Here is a 20,586-nt window from a genome sequence, read left to right as displayed (position 1 = left end):
TCACCCCGGGGTCCCGCTCGCGCACTCAGCCGGTCTCAGCGAACAGAGGGCCAGAAAAAACACATGCAGGGATGGCCGTTCTCACGCGGCGCTACATCAACGAACGTCGCGGGCGGCGGTACACGACAGGTCAGCCGGTCAAGCGAAGCGCGACGCTCGACGTGCAGGCAGTGGGCACTCGGGAGGCATGGAGCGCTGAAGGCGGGAAACCAAAGATGCGAAAGATGCGAAAGATGGGAAAGATGCGAATGGATGCGCGCGTACTACTGTGCTACTCACTCCTCGTAGCACGTGCATGCAAAGTGTCAAGTGCGGCAGACCACATAGCTCCACGTAGCACACCCGAAAAAATCATCGCCATCGACAACAACAGCAACAACAACAAAGAAAGAAAGAGAGAAGGCACAGTGTAAAAAAAACTCATAACCAAGCAAGGAGTCAGTAAACAATCCATCAAATCAAGCAATCAAGCAATCAATCAATGAAGCAAGCGAAAAAAAATGAACACGGTCAAAGAAAAGCAAGTAAAACCAGCACAGCGCCGACACACGCGCACAACCAACAACCCCAGAGGACAACAAGCACCGTCCCCCCCCCGTCCCGTCCTTCCCTGTCCCGTCCTACCCTCCCTGCCCTTCCAGCGCCCATCCGAATGCCGACGCGCGCGCTCTTGCCCCGCGCCGCTCGACGCGAGAGGCGAGCCTCCTCCATCGGGCACGACGCGGGACGCGGGACACGGGACACGGGGCGATCGGCGGTCGGCGCAAAAGACCGCGGCAGCGAGGGAACCCCGCGCCCAACGCGGTGCGCGGAGCTCGCGACAGGCGACGGCGCAGCCAAGGCCGGAGCTCAGCCGGAGCCCAGCCGGAGCCCACGCCGCGCCGCGCCGCTCACACGAGCTTCGACTGCCGCAGGTGCTGCCGCAGCACGATATCGCGCACTGCGCGCGCGCGCGCGATGTATTGAAAAACAGGGAACAGCCCGTCAGCCCCGCGCCCGCGCCCGCGCGAGAGAAAGAGAGCCACGCACCGCTGACGAGGATCCCCGCCGTCGTCGCCGTGTCCTGCCAAAGACGCAGCACCGTCAGCACGGGGGGACGCGCGCGCAGAGAGAGGAGGGAGGGGAGACGCACCGTGACGGACGTGCAGAAGCCGTAGAACTTGCGCGGCGCGGGCGAGTACGCGCGCTGGATCGCGCTAAACTTGCTCCGAAAATCTGGCCCGCCAAAGCGACATCGACATCAGCATCCGCGCGGGTGAAGGCCCCAACAAACAGCCAGCAGCCAGCAGCCAGGGGGGAGAAAGGGGAAGAACAAGGCACGCACACTTGCTCGCCGTGTCGACGTCGTTCGAGCGATCGCCGTAGCTGCGCACGTACTTCGCAAGCCGCGTCCCCGCGCCAAGCTTCCGCGCGAGCAAATCGCACTTGTTCAGGAAGAGCACCAGGTCGACGTGCGCCAGCAGCCGATTCGAGCACACCGCCTTCCACAGCAGCACGCTGTCCTCCTGCCGCCCGCGCGCGCGCGCATAATGATGATGATGAGGACGATGAGGACGATCAACACGCGAGGCGGGGTCGGCGGGGTCGGGGCGCACTCACCAACCGGTTCACTTTAGGGTCCTCCGCGAGCACCTGGTCGAACGCCGAGATCGGCGCGAGGAAGATGATCGCGTCCACTGTGTGCGCGCGCGCGACCCGCCGACCGAAGCCCGTCAGCAACGTCGCTCTCCCCAGGCACGGTCCGCGAGACTCACCGTCGTCGAAGAAAGGCACCCACGTCGCTGCAACGCCAAGCCGTGAGCAATCGTCGTCGCCGTCGTCGTCGCCGTCGTCAACACCAGTGCGCGGCGGGGCAGAAACGAAGAAGGGACTCACGTCGCTGAGGAGTGGAAGAGAAGGCGGGCGAGCGCGAGAGGCGGGTTCGGTCAGAGCGGTACAAAACAAAGAGGACGCGAGAATGTGGGGTGGGGTGGGGTGGGGGTCAAGAGAGAGAGAGGGGGGGAGAGGGGGAGCAGGACGGCCGCACAACCCCTCGCCCGCAAACGCAGCGCGCCCACGCCCTCCCCTCCACCACCCCCACCCCCACTCAAAAAAAAATAAAAATCACAGAAACAGATACGCCGAAACAGCCAGCCAGCTCAAACGACCCCCCACCCAGCGACGCGCACGCACCTGGAACCGCGACCCGCCCACATCCACGATCCGCCACTCCGTCCCGCTCTGCGGGCCCGCCTCGAGCTCGAACTTGTACTCCGACACGCCGATCGTCTTCAGCCGCGCCTTGAGCACGTCGTCTGCGCAGGCCGCAAGAGGGCGTCAGCACACGACGCGCGCCGCAGCCGCAAGGAGAGCGAGAGATGATGAGCGCCACGCACCGTCCGTCGGGAAATAATCGTGCGCCGTAAGCCGCGGCAAGTCGTTCAAGAAACTGCAACCAAAAATCAACCATCAATCGTCGATCCCCGTCACCGCCAGCGCCAGCCCTCCACCGCGCCACGCGCCGACCCACCCACCCACCCACCCACCACCCCCAAAGTAAAACCCACGAAAAAAACCACTCACAACCCACTCTCGTCCTCCAGCCTCACCCGCTTCAGCGCCAGCACCTCCCGCACGCGCTGCGACCCCCACAGCGCCATCAGGTCCTTCCGGCACGCCCACAGCGCGCTCTGCGGCTCGTCCGCCGCGCCCGCGCCCGCGCCCGCTTCTTCCCCGCCTCCGCCTCCGCCGGCACTCGCACCTCCGCCCGCGCTCCCGCTCCCGCTCCCGCTCCCACGACCGACCACAGAAGACGAGGAGGAGGACGACGCGCCCGCAGCGCCCCGCAACACGTTCGCGCGCCACCTTCCCGGCCTAATGAATATCTCCCTCCCCGCGCCCTCCAACGCGCCTCCGCTCCCGCTCCCCGACGCAGACGTCGTCGACGACGCACCCGACCCGCCCCCTCCCATCGCTCCAACCCCCGCGCCTAAACCAGAACCCAAACCCAGTCCTACCCCCGCCCCCGCCCCCAGATCCACCGCCTCCTCCTCGTCCGGCGGCACCAGCTGCGCCTTGAGGAACGCCTCCGCGTGCCGCAGCGGCAGCAGACGCAGCGCGAGCGCGTCCAGCGCCGCGTCCGAGTCGTCCGCCGCAGCGTGTCGCGCGCCGACGCCGACGCTGTGGTTGGGGTTGCTGGGGTTGTTGTGACCGCTGTTGGCGTTGGTGTAGCTGTGGTTGGCGTTGGTGTGACCGTTGTTGGTGTGGCTGTAGCTGTGGCCGTTGTTGTGGCCGTTGTTGTAGCTACTGCTGCTGTTGAGGGCTAGCGCGGGCGGGAGCGGCGGGAGAGGAGGGAGCGGAGGCGGCGACGGCGCGGGCGAGTAGCCGTCCGTGAGGTCGTCGTACAGCGTGTCTTCCTGGTCCTGGTCCTGGTCCTGCTCTTGGTCCTGCTCCTGTGAATGCGAATTTGAATGCGAGTGCGAATGCGAATGTGAGTGCGAGTGCGAATGCGAGCGCATAGAGTGCGCATGCATCGAGTGCGCGTGCGCGTGCTGCGCGTTATGAGGATGGTGCGCCCGCGGGCCCTCGTCCCACCCCGAATCGATCGTCCTCGCGCGCGTGCGCGGCTGCCCCGCACCCCCTCCATACCCCCCACCACCCCCATACCCATACCCACCGCCACCGCCACCCTGCGCGTGATGCCTCGCATACCCCCTCCGACGCGCGTCGGCCTCGGCCTCGGCCTCTGCGCGCGCGTCGGACAGGGCGGCGAGGATGGTGTGCACGGAGCGGATGAGGTTGAGCTGCACGACGGCGCGCCAGTGGACGCGCTCCTCGCGGAAGGCGGTCGGGGTGTAGAGGCGCTGGAATTCTGTGGGGCGGCGCGGCGAGGCGAGGCGAGGCGAAGTTGGGTGCGGGAAGAGGAGGAGCGGGGAGGAGGAAGGGACGGGGAGGGGAGCGAGGGAGCGATGATGGGACGTGACGGGATCGCAAGGGGCGAGAAGGCAAGAAGGAGCGCGAGAAGGCAAGAAGTGAGCGAGGCGCGGGGTGCGGGGTGCGGGGTGAGCGCGTGGCAAACGGGGCTGGGAGCTGGGGTACTCACGTCTGAGCGTCGTAGACTTGCCTGCGCGCGCGCGACCAGTGAGCACATGGCCGCAGAGCGCAGTGTTCAGCGTTCAGTGCGCGGTGTGCAGAGAGGACGCCGCGGCGGGGACAAATATCCGAGCGGGGCGGAGAAAGACGTGATGTCACAGGTCAGCACGGGTCGGTCGGTCGATCACGGAGACAGGCAACTCTATCAATCGGGAGTGACGGGGCGCATAGCGCGTATGTGATAACGCTGATGGCACGCGCGGGTGGAGTGATGGGGGAGAAAGAAGCAGGGCCCGCGCGCGGCCAAGGGAACGGGCAAGTAGCAAGAGGGCAGAGGCAGAGAGCCGAGCAAAGGCGAAGGGCAAAGGCGGAAGGAAGAGGAGGGAGAGGGCACGCACCGGACTCGGACTGGCCGAGGAGGAGGACGCGGACGATGCGGCGTTTCTTGTTGAGCTGGCGCTCTGCGCGGATGGCGTCGTCGATGGCGCGGGAGACGCGGCGGGCGTCTTCCTCGCGAGCGAGGCGCAGGGCGCGGGTGTCTGGGGACTCGTCTGGCGGGGGGCGGAGGGCGGCGGCGAGCGGGTCGTCGTCGTCCGGGGTGGACCTGGAGTGCATCTGCGGGTGCGGGTGCGGCTGGGTGCGGGTGGGTGCGGGCGACGAGCTGGGTGGACCGGGGCGGGGCGGGTCGTGTGCTGCTGCGGCGGGGAACGTCGAGAGGAGTCGCTGTGTGTCGCCGGGTGGGGAGAGAGCGAGAGGGTGGATGGAGAGAGAGGAAGCGACGCCCGCGGAGAGCGAAAGGGAAGCGCCTTGCCGTGCGCGGTGCCTGCCCTGCCGTCCGCCGTCTCTGCAGTCTATCTATACCCTCCCTCCCCACTCTCTCACCCCTCTCTATATCCATCCCACGCTCTCTCACGCACCCGCCCCTAGCCCCATCCCCGCTCACCCCCGCACAAAACGGCGTCCAATCCGTGACGCCAACCCTCGCCCTGCCCTGCCTCGCCTCGCCTCCAGCCCCATGGCCCCAACTACCCTAACGCGTTCACAGCGCTCCCCACCGGCGCCCTGCGCGCCTACTATCCCCACTATCCGCCACCGCCACCCACCACCACCAGCACGACTCTCACCCGCCAGCCCACCCGGCGCCGTGGCATCCTCACGCCCCTCCAACCCTGCGGCCCTGAACGCCCTGAATGCTCCTGAATGCCTAAACGCCTGAACGCCCGGGGGGCCCGCTCGCCCGCCGCCGCCCATCCACCGTCCCACGCACACCTCGAGGCTCCACCCATCCATCCATCCATCCAACCATCCAGCCGCGCCTGCCTGGCGTTAAACTGACAATAGACAACCACTACTGCACTCCTACTCCTACTCCTAGCATCAGCATCACACGATTCCTCCAAGTCCTCCAAGCGCTCGAGGCACTCGAAGCGAGCAAACAAGCAGTTCGTGTCCACAAAGACTCCACAAAGACACAGACACAGACACGGACACGGACACGGACACGGACGCGGACACGGACACGGACAGGCACGACGTGCCGCCCGACCGCGACGCGCCAGGCGCCCCGCGCATCGTTCGCAGCCGCAGCTGCACCTAGCTGCACGCACCTCAGTATCCCATCCCATCCCATCCGCCGCACGCACCGGGGCGCGAGGCGCGAGGCGCGATGCACACGCACCGCGCGTACAAACCTAGTAACCCAAGCAACTCGCAACTCAAGCCGCTCGACACTGAGCAGAGCGTCCGGGCGCATGCGGGCGCCTGCAAAATAAGCACTTAGGCACCCGGCGCGCTCAGATGCGCTCAGACGCGCAGACGCCCCACGATCGAGGACGAGTACCGTCCGCGCACTCGCACTCGTACCGCCGGTGGGTGGGAGATCTGACGGCGAGGCGCCACGGGGTGCTCCAACCGCGCTCCATCGCGCGCGCTCTCCGTCCGTCCGTCCGTCCGCCCTCGCCTTCGCCTCGTGTCGGGCCTGATCGGCGCGGCCGATACAGCGGCACCGTATACGCTCGCCTCACGCTCCCTTACGTACTGAGTAGCTACCGTACTGGCACTTGCCATCAGAACACACGAGGACACCCGCTGGCGTACTCGGGTCCCGATCCCGAACTCAATCAGACGCGCGACGCGCGGGCGCCCGAACGCGGTAATTACATTGCGAGGGCCGTCTAATAACAGATGGATAGGTAGGTAGGTGCGTGCGTGCGTGCGTGGCGGGCAGACGGCGAGTAGAGCAAGAGGTGTAGTAGAGACTACTACGAGCGGTGGTAGTAGTAGAGCCGATCGGGAGCGGTGGAGACGGAGGGCGGAGACAAGAAATGCGGACGGGACGGGGACGGGGACGGGGACGGGGCGATGGGCTACAAGAGGGGGTTCTGAGGACGGGGCTCGAAGGGTATGATACAAAATAAGCATGGATATCCCGAGACGAAGAAGAGCGCGAGATGAAAATATAGATATGCAGCGCGGGAGAGTCAAACCAAAATTCAAAAGTCCACTTGGGGGCCTCCAAGTCCCGTGGTTCGTTTTGCGGACACCGACCGACGTGCGGAACTCGAAGCTTGAAGATCCCGTAAAAGTCGCGTCGAAGCGTAAGGCGTGAAATCGGATGAAAATCGCAAAAAAAAAGTCGGCAAGGGCGTTGAAGCGCGCGCGTTCACCGAATCGGAATCATCTCGGGGACCGGGGGGACCGCCATCGGTGTACCGAGCTGGACCGTCACTATAAGCACGCCGTCGCGCATCTCCGCGCCCACGTCGCGCGCCTTGCGTCCCCAACGGCAGCCGCAAAACACCACGACACCCACAAATCAGCGCCCGCTCCCGCCGCGCCCAAAACCCAAACTACTCGAAGCACGCACCTGCGTCCCGGGGGGGACGTGCAGCCGGCGCACGAACGGGCCGTACTTGCGCTCGCGCGTCGTGTGCGCGCGGCCGTCGCGCTCGTCCGCGGCGCCGGGCGGGAACGGCGCGCGCGCGCGGCCGGAGATCGTGAGCTGCGGCGCGCGCGTGAAGCGGCACGGCGCGAGGCCGATCTGCACGTCCTCGCGCGCGAGCCCCGGCAGCTCGAGGAGCGCGGTCATCGTGTTCGTACGCAGGCTGTAGTGCACGTCGGCGCGGATGCTGTATACCGTCTCGCCCGGGGGGGCGCGGGTCGGGCGCGTCCGCGTGCTGGGGCCGGCGGGGAAGAGCGCCGCGGGCGGCGGGGCGGTGGAAGAGCGGGACATGCTGGGCACGGTCACGGGCGGGCTGCCGCGGGGCGATCCGTGGGTGAAGAGGCGTCAGCGACCGAGTCCTGGTGAAATGAGGACGAAAAATCGTGAGCTCTGCGGCGCACCTCATGGCTAGATTCGCAGGCGCTGCGCCCGACCCTGCGGTCGCACTTGCACTCGCACTGGTGCCCGCTTGCGGCAGAGCGCTGTAGTAGTATCCGCCCCCAGTCGGCGTCGCCGCTGGAGGAGGAGGCTGCTGATGATGCAGAGGCGTAAATCTCACACTGTACGCTTGTTCACTCGAGCGCCCGCTCGAGCCCGCAGCAGTGGGCGTGGCGCTGCCGCGCGCGCGAGCGGGCGCATCCTCTGCGCTGTGCGGTCGCCGATAGGGGTGCACGCGCTCGCGCTCGGCGTGGACGTGCACGGGCGACACCCGCGCGGGGCCCGAGGGGGCGATGGCGCCGGCCGTCAACGGCCGCACAGCGCTGCTCTCACCCGTCGTCTCGACGTGCAGCCGCGGCGTCCTGCTGCCCTGCGCGCGGCGCTGGCGACTGCGCGGCAGGGGCGCAGGGCGCTCTTCCAGCTGAATCACGGTGGGCGCGTGGTTTTGTGGCGGGGGCGCGCCGCCGTAGAGCGCATCTTGCTGCATTGCGTATTCAAACTGCTGGGCACCCGCGGGCTGCTCTTGAGCGGGCAGCGGAGTCGTGTCGAAGTCCCACGGGCTGGGGTATGTCATGGGTGTGCTGGCACCCGCGCTGCTCTCGCCCGGCGTTGAAGGCATCATTGCTTGAGGAGGAAGAGTGGAATAGTGTCCGGGGTCGCTGAAAGTGAAACAGTATGGCATTCAATATGCACTTATATCACCGGCTGTGCGCCAGGAGGACGATTTGTCGAGCTCTCCTGGGGTGCCAGCACGCCTTATATACGGTTGCTCACGTCGAGTGACTCGTCCGCTGCGGTGCCGCCTTGGGCGAACAATGCGCGCAGTCGGGCCCGCCGGTTGCCTTATTTGGATCCCTGCGCCGCGGGGATGTAATCAGCATCCGGCCGTTGCCGCACAGCGCTCGAGAACGACCCAGAGCTCGAGCTCAACAACCCGCATCCATTGCTAAGCTCGTTCTAATGCGCAGGTGTGAAGGTCCCGAGCGTGCTCGATGCTGCTGGAGGACGACGGCCGAGGACCTACATCACGTTAACGGCGAATGATGCCAACATCGGTGTATACCTCCCTTATAAACCAAAACAACAACGGTCTATACTTCTATTCATGCCCTGCCCTCTAAACTTAGCTCGGCCGGCATGGCGGCCCCAGATATCCCAGCCAACAAATTCTTCACCGCCAACGTCGCCATCCCCAACCTCGTCTCGAACGTTGCACTCCCTATGTGCGGTACCACGATGCATCTATCGCAAGGAAAAATCAGACATGCCCGGCAGCCACGCACGACTCCCTTACCTCGGCTCCTTCACCAATGGGTGGTCCGCGCCGATCTTCGGCTCGCCCTCTACGACGTCCAATCCAGCACCCCATATCCAGCCTTCTCTGAGCGCCTTGACGAGTGCGTCCGAGTCGATGAGCGTCCCTCTGCTCGTGTTGACGATCACGCTCGTCTTCTTCATTCTCCTCAGGAACGTCTCGTTGACGACATGTTTCGTAGCGTCGCCTCCGGGCGCTAGCACGAACAAGACGTCGCTCTCCGCGGCTAGCTCGTCCAGAGAAACCTTCCGGACAGCCTGAAGTTTATGCTGCGCCTTGAGGGAGGCCTCGAACTCGGGCTTCGGCGGGGACAATGGGTTCGAGGTATAGATGCAGTGCGTGATCCCGAACGGGACCAGGCGGGCCAAAGTCGCCTGCGAGATGCGTCCAAAGCCGAGAAAGCCGACCGTGCGCGTCGACGCGAACGGGCCCGCGCTGAGCTGGGGGCCGCAGAACCCAAAGGGCGCCCAGTTGAAGCCTGGCCACTTTCCGTCGTAGACGGTCATCCTCGCGTCCGAGCGGCATACACAAAGAGTGGGGGATTTACCTCGCCGTTCTGCACCATAGCCACCGTCTCGCCGCCGTTTCGGCCGGCCATGAGGGCGAGCATCACGGACAGGTCTGCCACTGGTGTCGCGCATGGCGTGTGGTCAGATAAGAAAGCTGCGCAGTTTCGAATGCATACCTGCATCTGTAAGGACGTCTGGCGTGTAGCCGACCCGGACATGCCTTCGAGAGACGGCCGGGAGGGTGACATGGTCTGCACAAACAAACAGTCTTTAATCGACATGCAAGCGATAACATCCTCCAACATACCGTATCCGACGGACATCGTGGACACCACTTTTAAGCTCGGTCCAGCTGAACAGCTGGATCAGGTCATCATTGGCAGCAAAACTCGGAATTCGCCGCACCTCTATCCAAAAGCTCGTCGTCGACCTGTGTACACGCGCTGTATCTGCACATCTCTAATAGAGCAACGCGTAGGGACGTACCTTGTCCGTCAGAAAGACGAGCACGCCCGACGCGCCATGTATATTGTCCAACAGCCACCGTCTGTCGCATATTTGGTCCTCAGGCCACACAACGACCTCATAGCTCACGTTAGCCAGCATCATGGGCGGCGTATAAGGACTGCGGATTCACTTCGAGGTCCTTCCTCTCGTACAAAAGCTTCATGACATCTGGCCCCAGATCGCGACATACCACGACCTTCGGACGACTGCTGGTGAGGTGAGAAGCAACGGCTGTTAGACGACTATTGATAGAGGTGAAGGACGCGGAGGACCCAGAAGACGACATTGATTTCAAAACACACGAATAGTTTGTGCACTGACAAAAGTCGTCAAAGACGATAGAGGAGAAATCTATTCTCGGCCTGCACCCATGTTATGGGGAGAGGTATGACTGAGCCCGACCCGGCCCGGCTACCCGCAAGTACATAACTCAAGTCACTTGATGGCGGATCACGACGTGCCAAAGCTTCGAATGTATTCTGTACACTAGTTTGATCGTACACGGTTGACCTCTAAAATATATCTGAGCGACACAGCGGACAGCTAGACGAGTGACTTGAATGGAACCACTGGAGAAAGCGATCTTCAATTCAGCGCTTGGCATGACCAGGAGATCTCCAGAACACACCTTGAAGAGACACGACGAGTGGAACAAGTTTTTGCACGTCTTACATGGTTTGCGAGGCCTGTCTCCATCGATGGCACTGATGATACTGTACAAACATCGATCACGGTCAATACATCGCAAATGGACCAATTGAAAAATGAAGCGTACGAGTAACAGATCGCGCATTCTATCAAGCCCTCGAAGTGTAGCGAGACGTTCTTTTTGAAGAGACTCAGAGCATCCGCGATATGTCCATTCTAAAAGGTGGTCAGTTCATGCACCGCCAGTGATGTATGCCCGCATACCTGATACATGACGATCTGTTGCGTCCCCAGTAACCAGCCTCTCCAGCGATTTTCCGTGACACCGACCCGCTTCGACTCCTTGACTTCGATCCCATGCAGTGGCCAATCCGTTGGGATTTTGAGGATGATCTCGAGCTGCTGCTCGTCGACAGTGAACACACCCGTCACTTCGTTCGTGTTGCTTGCGACCTTGACGGCGAAGTTGTCGCTGTTCAGCTCGGAAGTCACTTCCGGGCTCTTGACGTGTCCGAGCTCGTGCCCGATGATAACGGGCGAGAAGTGCTGCGATGTGTAGTTTCCGACCGACGTCGATAGTGTGTAATCTTTGCAGTCCAAAAGCCACATGCGGAAGAGAGACGGAGCGGTTACAAGCCCACGATAGTAAAGATGAGCAGCAAAGAGCGGTAGGCTGAGGGTATTTTCCGGGTCAAATGCTATCGGTTGATTAGTCCTGATGGCCATGATGGTAGATCGAAAAACCTACATTCGAGATAAAATTCGTCCACTGCCCATATGCCTAGCTTGAAGAACTGTCCGGCTCTTCCATATAACCCCAGGGCATCCAACACCAGTGGTATGAAGTGTTTCGCAATGAGGTCCAGGCTTCTCAGGTGTTCCGTGTACCCCGATCTCACTTTCATCGACTTTATGAACTGAAGTGAGAAAACCGACCCCCACGTCATACACAGAAAAACTTACAGCGTTCTGGAACAGATCGAAGGTGACCATCCAGCCTAACATGCAGGCAAACGGCTGTTCTAATGGTTGGAAGGTGAAATGTGAACATATGATGATGGTGCGCATACCGATCCCTCCTCTTCGTCTAATGTTGATTGAAGTAAGTTGACGAGTTCCACAGGTAGATCGATCTTGACATCCTCGGTGTTCACGCCAGATTCGATCACAAGATATTCAGTTCGCTTCTTCGCCGCTTCACGAAGAAGATCATAAGCCATCTTCTGGACGTCGATTGAAGGGTCTGAGAGGAGATGAGACATCTGGAGACGAATAGATCAGCTATCAGTCAATTGAGGAAATGACGAAGTTACTGTGGACAGCATCTCATGGTTGATCAAGGAATGAGGTAGGTTTTGGACGATGGACAGCGCTGCTTCTCTGCACGTTGATCGTGGGGTGGACAAAGAAGGGGATTCTTTTAGACGATGAGTTGTGGTCACTTTCAGCTGACGAGTCAATGCGTACTGGGTTCAGAGGCAACAAGGTCTCTCAGCAAACTCAATATTGCTATCTGCCTCCGTTGCCAATCTGCACGCAATGCCTTATTATATGTCACTTGATCTTCAATGACCTGGATAAGCCGTATCGTCCTCCACAAGATCGTCAATGTCATATCGTCGTCGAACGAGGAGTTCTACGATTCTCATAAGAGACAGCGGTGCAAGAAGTTGGAGTAACATACCTCGAGATTGTTTTCAATAACATCAAAGATGAAATCCCAATGACTTCCGGAAACATTTTGCAATATGGGTACAAGATGGTAGAAGACCGCCGTCATCTCGCTCTCCACGTCTTCATCGATTTCCTCATCGGAGGCTATCCATTGCTGACATTGTTTCATGAAGTTCACGGCTCGCGGTTGAGGGAGGAACACCACATCTGAATCAAAGTCGGGAGCAGTGGCTGCCAGCCTTCGCAGCAAGAGGACACCGTCGGTGTTGGCTTTTGTCGAGGGAATGCCTAGTATCCCAGCAGCCAGCTCATTCCTGTACCGCTCCAATCGTGGTGGCTCTGAGCCGAACTGGACCACAGCAGTGATAATCGCAAGTGCGGTCTGGGGTGCTAATGAAAATGCCATCAGCAAAGTGTCCGGACTAGATATCCAGAGGGAAAACCTTTACCCGACTTTTCGATCTTACGAGCCAACCCCATCCATAGATCTGCCTCTCCTTTATCCGCGTCTCCAACTATGTACTGCAACGCAGCCAACAAAACTGCCGAGTCCCTATATGAGTCTGTCCGCATCGCAGCGCTGACCAACTCGACAACAAATTGGGCCAGTTCTCCTTCGACCTTCGGCCTGCCATCGGAGACCGCATAAACCACAGTTGCATGCCATTTACCCTCTGATGGCACGACCAGCATATACGCCGCCAGTTGTCGTACTTGTGTGATGAGATCGACAAGTACATTCTTTAAGATCCTGTCCGAAAATATAGGACTAGGAGACAATGGCATCTGCATCAACTCATCAGCGTAGAATGAAAGAACAAGTAAATGGCGCAAGGCCCATATGCTCGTCTTCGCTGCATGGCGATCTTCTACGAAGACGGAAAGAAGAGTGCTGACAGCTCTTGCATATGAGGTGAACCCATATATATCTGTAGAACATCCGGAACCTTTTGCTGGGTCGAACGTAGATGATGGAGGGACAAGAGGATGGTTGATCGCTAAACTTGGATGCGCAGGATCAGAGCGTGAAGCCTTCAGCTCGTCATATAGACGAGCTTGAGAAGGCAGTATGTTCTCGAAGGCGACGCTTGTCACTCCAGGGTTGTCTTCCGTCAGAACCTTGATGATGTCGCGAGGGCTGGATTGAAGAGGATACGTTAGATGATACAGGGCCACGATGCACTATGGCTCACCTCGCTCGTGTGCTGACATCCCACACAGCGTCATGCAATTGATGGATGATCATCTCCAAGATTACAGCTCTCAGACCATCGGTCGCACGACCGAACCATGATGTCCAAAGAGCCTTTGCTAGCACGACCGAGCGCGCACCGTCCAAATCACAGCACTTGGGCAACAAGTAGGCGAAGAGGAAAAGGCTAGGTAATAGGGACGAGCAAACAGATTCGTCCGAGGACAGCTCTGGCCTGACTTCAAAGGACGTAGATAAAACATCCAAAAGCACGTCGAGCCTCGCCAAGTCCACTTCGTTTCTTGAAGATACCGACTCGAAGTTCTCGCCGAAGTCAGAAATAGCGTATTCGAGTAGGGCCTCAAAAGAGTCATCCGTCACGAAGGGTTCTGCGAGCGTCAGTAATAAGCATAGCCCGATGCAAAAACGACCACCAGACTTACTCGCAATGCGTATAAGCCTCAACAACAACGGCAAAGAAGAAGTATCGTGACCCCCGACTGCATCTGCAAATAGCTTGTTAACTGATTGGTCGAATTCTCCTTCCGCAGCGGTAAGATGTTCTGGGAGAACACCAGCCTGCGCAGCGTCGACCAGTGGCGGCAGAGTGGTGTAGATAGCATCCGAATGCGTCGAGATGGACGATAGAAGAGTGAGCCAGAGATGTAATGTACCGACTTGATCTTGACGATGAGAGAGGTAAACCACGAGCAGATGGGGAGAGAGGGTGAGCAAGGTATATGCGTATGTTCGGATTGTCTGATCAATAAGCTATGAAGAAACAGATTCGATTAGATATGAGAATTGAAGAGCGATGGAACCTTACCAGTGCAAACTCGGTCTCGTGGAATAAGGCATCCCCAAATGCCTCGATTACATCTGCAAGAGTGGCCACAGCTTCGCGTGCCCTACCAGTCTCTGTCTCCGCTTCAAGTGAAGCCAATATACTCTGACACCGGGTAGATATATCTCCAGCGATAGTATGAATGAACGCGTTCCCAATCGTATGGACACGGCTTCCGCGTTCGAATGTCGCACAAAAGGTCTTCAGGACCGTCGACACGAGATGCGAATCATGTGCGCCGGCGATCATAGCGTGTGTTTTCATGGACGGGGAAAATGCATCCCACGCCGCATCAAAAAGACCTAGACAGAGTCAGCCAGCAGAAAGCGGGCGATCAGATAAACAACATATCCTCACTGATGTCGACTCGTTCCAGTATCTGTAAGTTGTTTGCCATCAGCACACCAGCTACAGTCGCATCAAGTCTCAACTTTGTGGCAGCGAGCTCCTGCCACACGCGCGCGTACTGATCTGCCACAAGCTTTTTCACTGCATCATCGATACTATTCACTTGTGTCTGTTGTACTTCTCCTGCTGGAGGTGAACCGTTCCGCACACGCCGTATGATGAAGGTCATGCACTCAAGGAGGGCGGAGAGAAATTCCCTGGAAGTAGATGCGCGCTCCAATGCGCTCAATGCGCGACCATCTATAGCTGCCCAGAATGAGGTGAAGAAGTCTGCAGCTGGATAGGTCGGGGGCGACGAAGAGGCTAGGAGGATCTGAAAATTTCGTGAATAAGCCTCTACTGAGTATGCTGAAGTTGTAGCATACAGAGGAGGGAATTGTAGAGAGAATAATTAGCACTGTCGGATATCCTTGAAGCGGTGACCCTGAGCATCCGAGCTCCAAGAATTGTAAAAATTCATGGTACGCCTTCGAATGAGAGCTAGACGTTACAGGCGTTAGAGCTTCAGTGCCCGGTGCAGGAGAATTGGTGCTTTCGTCCGCATCTTCCATTTCTGAATCATCTTCGCCGTCGTATTGTTTATTTAAGTCGACCGAAGCCTCCAACTCCCAAGCGCGCGGAAACTCTGTACTTCATATTCACAAAGCCTCCCAAGCCTCAGTGCGTGAGACGTACCTTTGAGGAAAGTCAATAAGGGCCGCCACATAACACTTCTCACTTGAGTGTCTGGTTCTACAAACGCAGAGCGGAGCACTGCGACGCTTAATAACTCTACCAATGGATCCATTTGATCTATGAGGCCGACTTTCAGTAAAGAAGGCGACGCTGTCATGAAATAACACACCCCTCCAGTGCTGGAGCAAAACCTGAAGCAAAGACCATGCAGATGTTCGTACAACAGGCTGCGCGAGTCCAAAGCTCTCCATGTCGACAAAGGGACACGCGTCTGCATAATGAAGTGAGCTCCAGAGAGCCGGATTGGAGAGCATGTCCATCAGGTCTTGGAGGGATTCAGATCCGGCATTCTTCGCGCGCGCATCTATAAAGAAAGCAGACATTTAAATCAGAATCAGAATCAGAATCGAAATGAAACGGTCTATCTTCTCAGACCATTACCCATTACCTAGTAACCATTGCACAACACCCAATCCTCCGACCCTCAATCTAGCCCTCCTGTCCGAGTCGTTTTCTTCATCTCCATCACCTCTCATACGACTACCGCCGTCCTCATCCTCTTTCTTGACTGGTGCACTTGGCACAACGCGTCCATGCACCTTCTTTGGCGGTGTTAGATCCACAGCAACCTGAACAGGATTAAGGTATAGATAAAGTTCTGTGGGATTGAGGATGGCTCGCTGCACGAAGGCAATGAGAGAATGTAAAAGAGTGCCGAATATATGCAGTTTATCGGCGGAGACTACGAGCGAAGTGGCTTCCTCCCAGGAACGGCGCGCGTAGATAGAGACCTGGCGATCGACATCTCGGGAAGCCATGCACCAGCTGCCTAATATCGACTCGGCCTGATCCTCAGATGCAACATCGCGGATAAAGAAGAAGACTTGATCGCGTAGATGAGGAATACGCAGGAGAGTTGAGTGTAGTCCTGCCGTGAGCAAGCGTATACGCCGTGAGGGATGCGTGAACAGTGATGGGATGTAATGCAGCTAGATGCACGGGACAAGATATCAATACATGTGCATTCGATGAATCTCAAGATGAAGCTCATGGATATTGGACGCACCCAAACTGGTAACATGAGCACCAATATCTCCGATGTATAGCTCCCTTCCTCCTCCTTCTTCGCCTTGTCGATCCACCCAGCCTGCAACTCTTCCAAAGCCTTCGTCTTTGTCACAGCATCCTTCTTACTGAATTTTCGGAGGACTACTAGCAATTCTGGCGGCAGCTGATGCGCGAGTCCCAGTGTATCGAGCGGATCTTGCTGAACAGGCGCAGGCTTCGCAGGTGCAATGTATACTTTCTTTTTTGGCTCCTTGTTCTTGCCCTTGTCTTTACTTTTTGCTTTCTTCTCGCGAGGCAGGAGTTCCGGTGCTGGAGTATCCTTGCCACTTTTGCGGGCGTGTTTCTTGCGCGTCGCAGACGACGCCGACGACTGACCCTTCGCCATGAGAATTGTACGCGGAAACTGGTGGTCAAAGGTAAGGGGTTTGGCCTCCCCTCGGGGGAAAGGTGAAGAGTCGAGGCAGGCAACCCGAGTCATACCCATGCGTCATCAATCGAACCGATTATTCAATCGAACCGATCGCAATCTCCTTTGCTAGCAGTATCTCTTTGAGAGAAGAGTCTGGCATTTATTACAGCAAAGAAAATACAAGATGGTATATGTAAACGATATGGGAGATACACCTACGATGTTTTCGATGCAGATTCCAAAGCCTCCAAACCGTCTACCAAATCCTCCATCGCGTTTCTCACCCTACCTCCTCCTTCCGACGCACTGCCATGTCCAATGCCCGGCTCCAAAGGGGCACTCACCCTGGTTGGTACTAGAGGCGTGCCTCTTGGCTCGAACCCAGGTGCGATCCTCCTCAGTGCCTCCCGCTTCCTACGCTCCTTGTCCTCCTCTCGCGCACGGAGGAGTGCTTCCCGACGGGCCGCGTGGGCTGCAATTGTTTGTCGTCTGGATGATTCTAACATGATTATATGCGGCTCTAGCGTGAACGGGTATACAAACTGCGAACCTAGATTGTGAGACGTGAAGATCAGAAAGCGGAAGGCTGATACGTACGTATTCTGTGACGCTATCTGGTAGAGGATGAATATCTGGGGGCATCTCTACCTGTCGGAATGAGATAGTCAACCCCGAATGAAGGTCAGGAGTCCAGATGAGACGTACGGGTCGAGGCACACGCAGACTGGGAGATTGGATAAGAGGTACATGAGATGCAGCAGCGTACTGAGATTTTGCTAGGGTTCCAATGATCAATATGAACCGCTGCAGCGCGAGATGCATACTTACAGGGATCGGACGCCATCTGTGACAATGTCAGGATAGAAAACGATATTGAGGCGGAGGCTGGTGGAAGTAAGGTCGAGTGTTCACGGAATCGAGCTTTGCGCCTGGAGCGCCCGGGCCGGCTGATCGTGCCTCTAGAGCAAGCTCACGGGCCCGCACACCAAACCTCGATGTCGGTCCCGTTCGACTTTCCATTTCTTGGTCTGGGGTGCACTGATTGAATCATCTTCGAACCCTTCCATTGCATTCAACGTCCGGACCTTACAGAGGCACACGGCGATGTCTGATACTTCTCCATTCTCAAGAGCTTGATCCCGCTTTTCGATGGTTGCGAAATCGCAAAGCTCGAGCAGCATCGTGTTATGACGGCCTGACACGGACAGGGGTATCTTGAGTAAGTTGCAGCTATCATTCAAGTGTAGATCGGAGGGACAACTAGGAGTAGCCTATGTCGTTAAAGGAGATTTTCATTGTTCATTGTCTAGAGCTTCGCGGCCCTGCCTCGTCAAATCGATCAAGTTTCAACGCCGTCTCACGAAACCTTCTTCTGCGCCATGTGCTGGTTGAGAAGGTCATCTGTCATCGCTTCACGCTACGTGGCGGCATCGTGGCGTAGATGTCTGCGAGCTCTTCCGTCTCAGGAGTTCGTGTGTTCCCCCGTAATGAAATGGTGGTCGTGACAGTTTTACAATTCCTATGGGCAACTAGGAGCTCCTGCGTTCCAAGTTTCCCCGATATCGTCGATCTCACATCATTGGCTGTGCTCGGAAGAGTTCCTCTTGTTCCCGCAGTGTTCCCGCCTCGACTAGTCTCGACTGCGGGCCAGCCTAGGCACCGCCATGATTTTGCATCCGTTTCTGGGGCTACCATTGCCAGTCCATTGCCCGCCATTGCCCCTGTATCGTGAAAATTTGAAAATCATTACACGTGTACGACACTTGTACGACGTGTGCCGGAAACTGTTTCGTCGAAGGCAAAGTCGTCAACCGAGAAATGACATCTTGACTTTCTGTAGCAAGCTTCTCGCCCCCTGTCCCTTGTCGCGATCGTCTCGCATACTTGGGCGTGTGGACTCCCTCCCAGATCCAATACATTCACAACTCTCCATACTTCGGAACCGCCCCAAGCACTTCGCCTCCATTTTATAGAAACCCCTCTAGAGCAGTAAACTTTGGGCTAGAATCAAGACCTAGAGCGGTGTAAATCTGGGTCCGAACCGCCCCTAATTTTGGGAGGCACCCGCTGATTCTACCGGAAGTCTGGTGAGTTCAGTGAGATCGCACGAATCCATCCGATAACTTACGTTCTCGTCATGGTTCCCGATGAACAAATAGAACCCTTTTGATGACAAAACGCGAAGACCACTTAGGGGAATTGTAGATCACGGGCCCATTGCCACGGGCGGGAAACTTTAGTTTACCGCCGAAAGATACTTCTTCCGGAAATCAGCGAGGCATGTCCGATGCCCTCTATGGCTTGACTGACCTCGATTCGCTCATGCTTTCTCCGTGTGGGCGACTATCATGACGTCCCGTTCAATCCACGAAGTTCTCCGCTGCGGAGATCAGCATGCACCCGCATCAAGCGCCAGCATGAGTGAGGGGTCGGAACGAGGGGGGGGTCATCGCGGCGGAACCTCCGATCGTGGCACCGTTTTTGTGCATGAATGCACAGGGTCGTAACGCACGAATTCTATTCAACTCCTATGTACAACCCCACACCCGCTGCGCATTTTCGCCAATTTCTCATCTCTCGACAGCGAGGCGTTTAGATTGGTCGTCGTGGGGGAAATTCCGACCAAATCAAGCGATATGTTCGCTCGTCGCAGCAAAGGGTGGAGTGAAGCATAGGGTGCTTTGGGTGCGGCCGTCAGAGCAAGCCAGAGTCGTTGTCCATGTGTGGCTATTTTTAGAAGCTGTTCCGGAGCCGTTGTTCATTCCCGCCGGGGATGCCGGATTTGAAAGGCATCCCTATCTTCGCCAACGTAAGGCGACCCTGTTGTCACCTTGCAGGTGAGCCTCGGATAAGTTAGGGTGTAGACGCTCTAGACTCATGTTCTGCCGGACTTCTTTTCAGTATGGAGTCGAAACAGATGCTCCTTGGCTCCATGAGCAAACCGCTTTCGCATGTATCGGCACGAGGATGCAATGCTCTATAAAGACGTCCTGCTTTCCGCCGTAGCCAGTCTCTCTCCAGCTCCTCTCGCCTTGTGACCAATGGCTACTGTCACCTTTGCCAATGCGCCCTCTCCATCAGCTACTATCTCGTGTGGCTCATGTACCCCCTCCTCGCTACCACTACCTTCCATGCACTTCGCGATCGCACAGATCCAGGATAGTGTCTGTTTGATCCAGCGTGCGTGCTATCGCCTCCTATGACATTGTTGGATACTGACCCACCATCCGCTACCCAGTGTCACCTACAGTGCCTGGGACAACGTCCTCGGCTCTGACTGCAGTCGAAGTCCAGATCTACCGCCACGAATTTATTACCATCTTCCGCTATTCCCATTCAGCGACAATTCACCCCTCTGACATCCACATCATCGAGTCGCTGGACGAGCGTAGCGTGCTGAACGAGGAGGAGAACGGCACAGTGTTCTTGGCGCGAGACGTTATGGGGCGTTTGAGTAGCATGACAGACCGAAGACGGTCGGCAATGCTTCCGATAAAAAGCTCTAGCGCTTATTATGGGCGGCCGAGTCGGAAGCAATACCATCCATGACCAGCGACTGTGGGAACGAAGGACAGGACAGACTTGCGCGCGTCGTGTACGATTATTGTATTCTACTTAGCTGGGAAGTGAGTGGAGTACCCACTGACTACTTGCATTTCTATCTAAATTACTGTAGCTTGTGACACTACCTTGCTAGTACCTTACCCTCCTCGGCGCGATTCGGGTACTTGTTCTCATCAGTGCTTGAATGTTCACGAGACTGCGCGCTTACCTCGATCACCGATCGTTCTCACTGCTCGGCATCTGAGCGCTCCAATGTCCGACTTCCATCTTCTCCCATCGTCATCTTCGTTTGCCTACATGCGCTCAACATCAAACCAAGTGAT

At 57.8% G+C, this 20,586-nt stretch overlaps 6 protein-coding genes across 6 annotated transcripts; 1 reads left to right on the top strand and 5 right to left on the bottom strand.

Moving 5' to 3' along the window:
* Positions 1 to 459: 459 nt before the first annotated feature.
* On the bottom strand, positions 460 to 4,686 carry HETIRDRAFT_481224 (uncharacterized protein; the record flags this gene model as incomplete). The annotated part of the gene is made up of 12 exons (XM_009553721.1): positions 460 to 940; positions 1,030 to 1,063; positions 1,133 to 1,215; positions 1,325 to 1,505; positions 1,600 to 1,676; positions 1,755 to 1,781; positions 2,169 to 2,294; positions 2,376 to 2,428; positions 2,563 to 2,733; positions 3,742 to 3,850; positions 4,082 to 4,102; positions 4,470 to 4,686. 12 exons carry the CDS (start codon positions 4,684 to 4,686, stop codon positions 891 to 893), a joined length of 1,149 nt encoding a protein of 382 aa, XP_009552016.1. The 3' UTR covers positions 460 to 890.
* Positions 4,687 to 6,769: 2,083 nt separating this feature from the next.
* On the bottom strand, positions 6,770 to 7,195 carry HETIRDRAFT_243346 (uncharacterized protein; the record flags this gene model as incomplete). The annotated part of the gene is made up of 2 exons (XM_009553720.1): positions 6,770 to 6,841; positions 6,938 to 7,195. Coding segments are annotated over 2 exons (330 nt in total), but the record flags the coding sequence as incomplete, so codon positions are not given.
* A 1,358-nt stretch (positions 7,196 to 8,553) lies between these two features.
* HETIRDRAFT_422416 (uncharacterized protein) lies at positions 8,554 to 10,067 on the bottom strand (the record flags this gene model as incomplete). Its single annotated transcript, XM_009553719.1, has 9 exons — positions 8,554 to 8,692; positions 8,745 to 9,250; positions 9,313 to 9,392; positions 9,451 to 9,525; positions 9,582 to 9,626; positions 9,680 to 9,704; positions 9,761 to 9,856; positions 9,912 to 9,987; positions 10,054 to 10,067. The coding sequence occupies 9 exons, from the start codon at positions 10,065 to 10,067 to the stop codon at positions 8,554 to 8,556; spliced, it is 1,056 nt and encodes a 351-aa protein (XP_009552014.1).
* A 226-nt stretch (positions 10,068 to 10,293) lies between these two features.
* On the bottom strand, positions 10,294 to 16,675 carry HETIRDRAFT_162519 (uncharacterized protein; the record flags this gene model as incomplete). The annotated part of the gene is made up of 20 exons (XM_009553718.1): positions 10,294 to 10,350; positions 10,410 to 10,494; positions 10,557 to 10,645; positions 10,694 to 11,127; positions 11,178 to 11,337; positions 11,393 to 11,446; positions 11,500 to 11,691; positions 11,743 to 11,846; positions 11,897 to 12,065; positions 12,114 to 12,493; positions 12,553 to 13,241; positions 13,297 to 13,684; positions 13,739 to 14,066; positions 14,122 to 14,441; positions 14,497 to 14,860; positions 14,913 to 15,172; positions 15,223 to 15,339; positions 15,392 to 15,586; positions 15,671 to 16,211; positions 16,289 to 16,675. 20 exons carry the CDS (start codon positions 16,673 to 16,675, stop codon positions 10,294 to 10,296), a joined length of 5,313 nt encoding a protein of 1,770 aa, XP_009552013.1.
* Positions 16,676 to 16,914: 239 nt separating this feature from the next.
* HETIRDRAFT_162518 (uncharacterized protein) lies at positions 16,915 to 17,543 on the bottom strand (the record flags this gene model as incomplete). The annotated part of the gene is made up of 4 exons (XM_009553717.1): positions 16,915 to 17,241; positions 17,297 to 17,347; positions 17,405 to 17,475; positions 17,528 to 17,543. 4 exons carry the CDS (start codon positions 17,541 to 17,543, stop codon positions 16,915 to 16,917), a joined length of 465 nt encoding a protein of 154 aa, XP_009552012.1.
* A 2,197-nt stretch (positions 17,544 to 19,740) lies between these two features.
* On the top strand, positions 19,741 to 20,248 carry HETIRDRAFT_422414 (uncharacterized protein; the record flags this gene model as incomplete). Its single annotated transcript, XM_009553716.1, has 2 exons — positions 19,741 to 19,879; positions 19,938 to 20,248. 2 exons carry the CDS (start codon positions 19,741 to 19,743, stop codon positions 20,246 to 20,248), a joined length of 450 nt encoding a protein of 149 aa, XP_009552011.1.
* Between the last annotated feature and the right edge of the window lie 338 nt (positions 20,249 to 20,586).

The sequence above is a fragment of the Heterobasidion irregulare genome, assembly GCF_000320585.1.
Source record: "Heterobasidion irregulare TC 32-1 unplaced genomic scaffold scaffold_12, whole genome shotgun sequence".
Classification (NCBI taxonomy): domain Eukaryota; kingdom Fungi; phylum Basidiomycota; class Agaricomycetes; order Russulales; family Bondarzewiaceae; genus Heterobasidion; species Heterobasidion irregulare.
The sequence above is the reverse complement of the archived record's forward strand: the minus strand, read 5'-3'. Positions and strand labels throughout refer to the sequence as shown.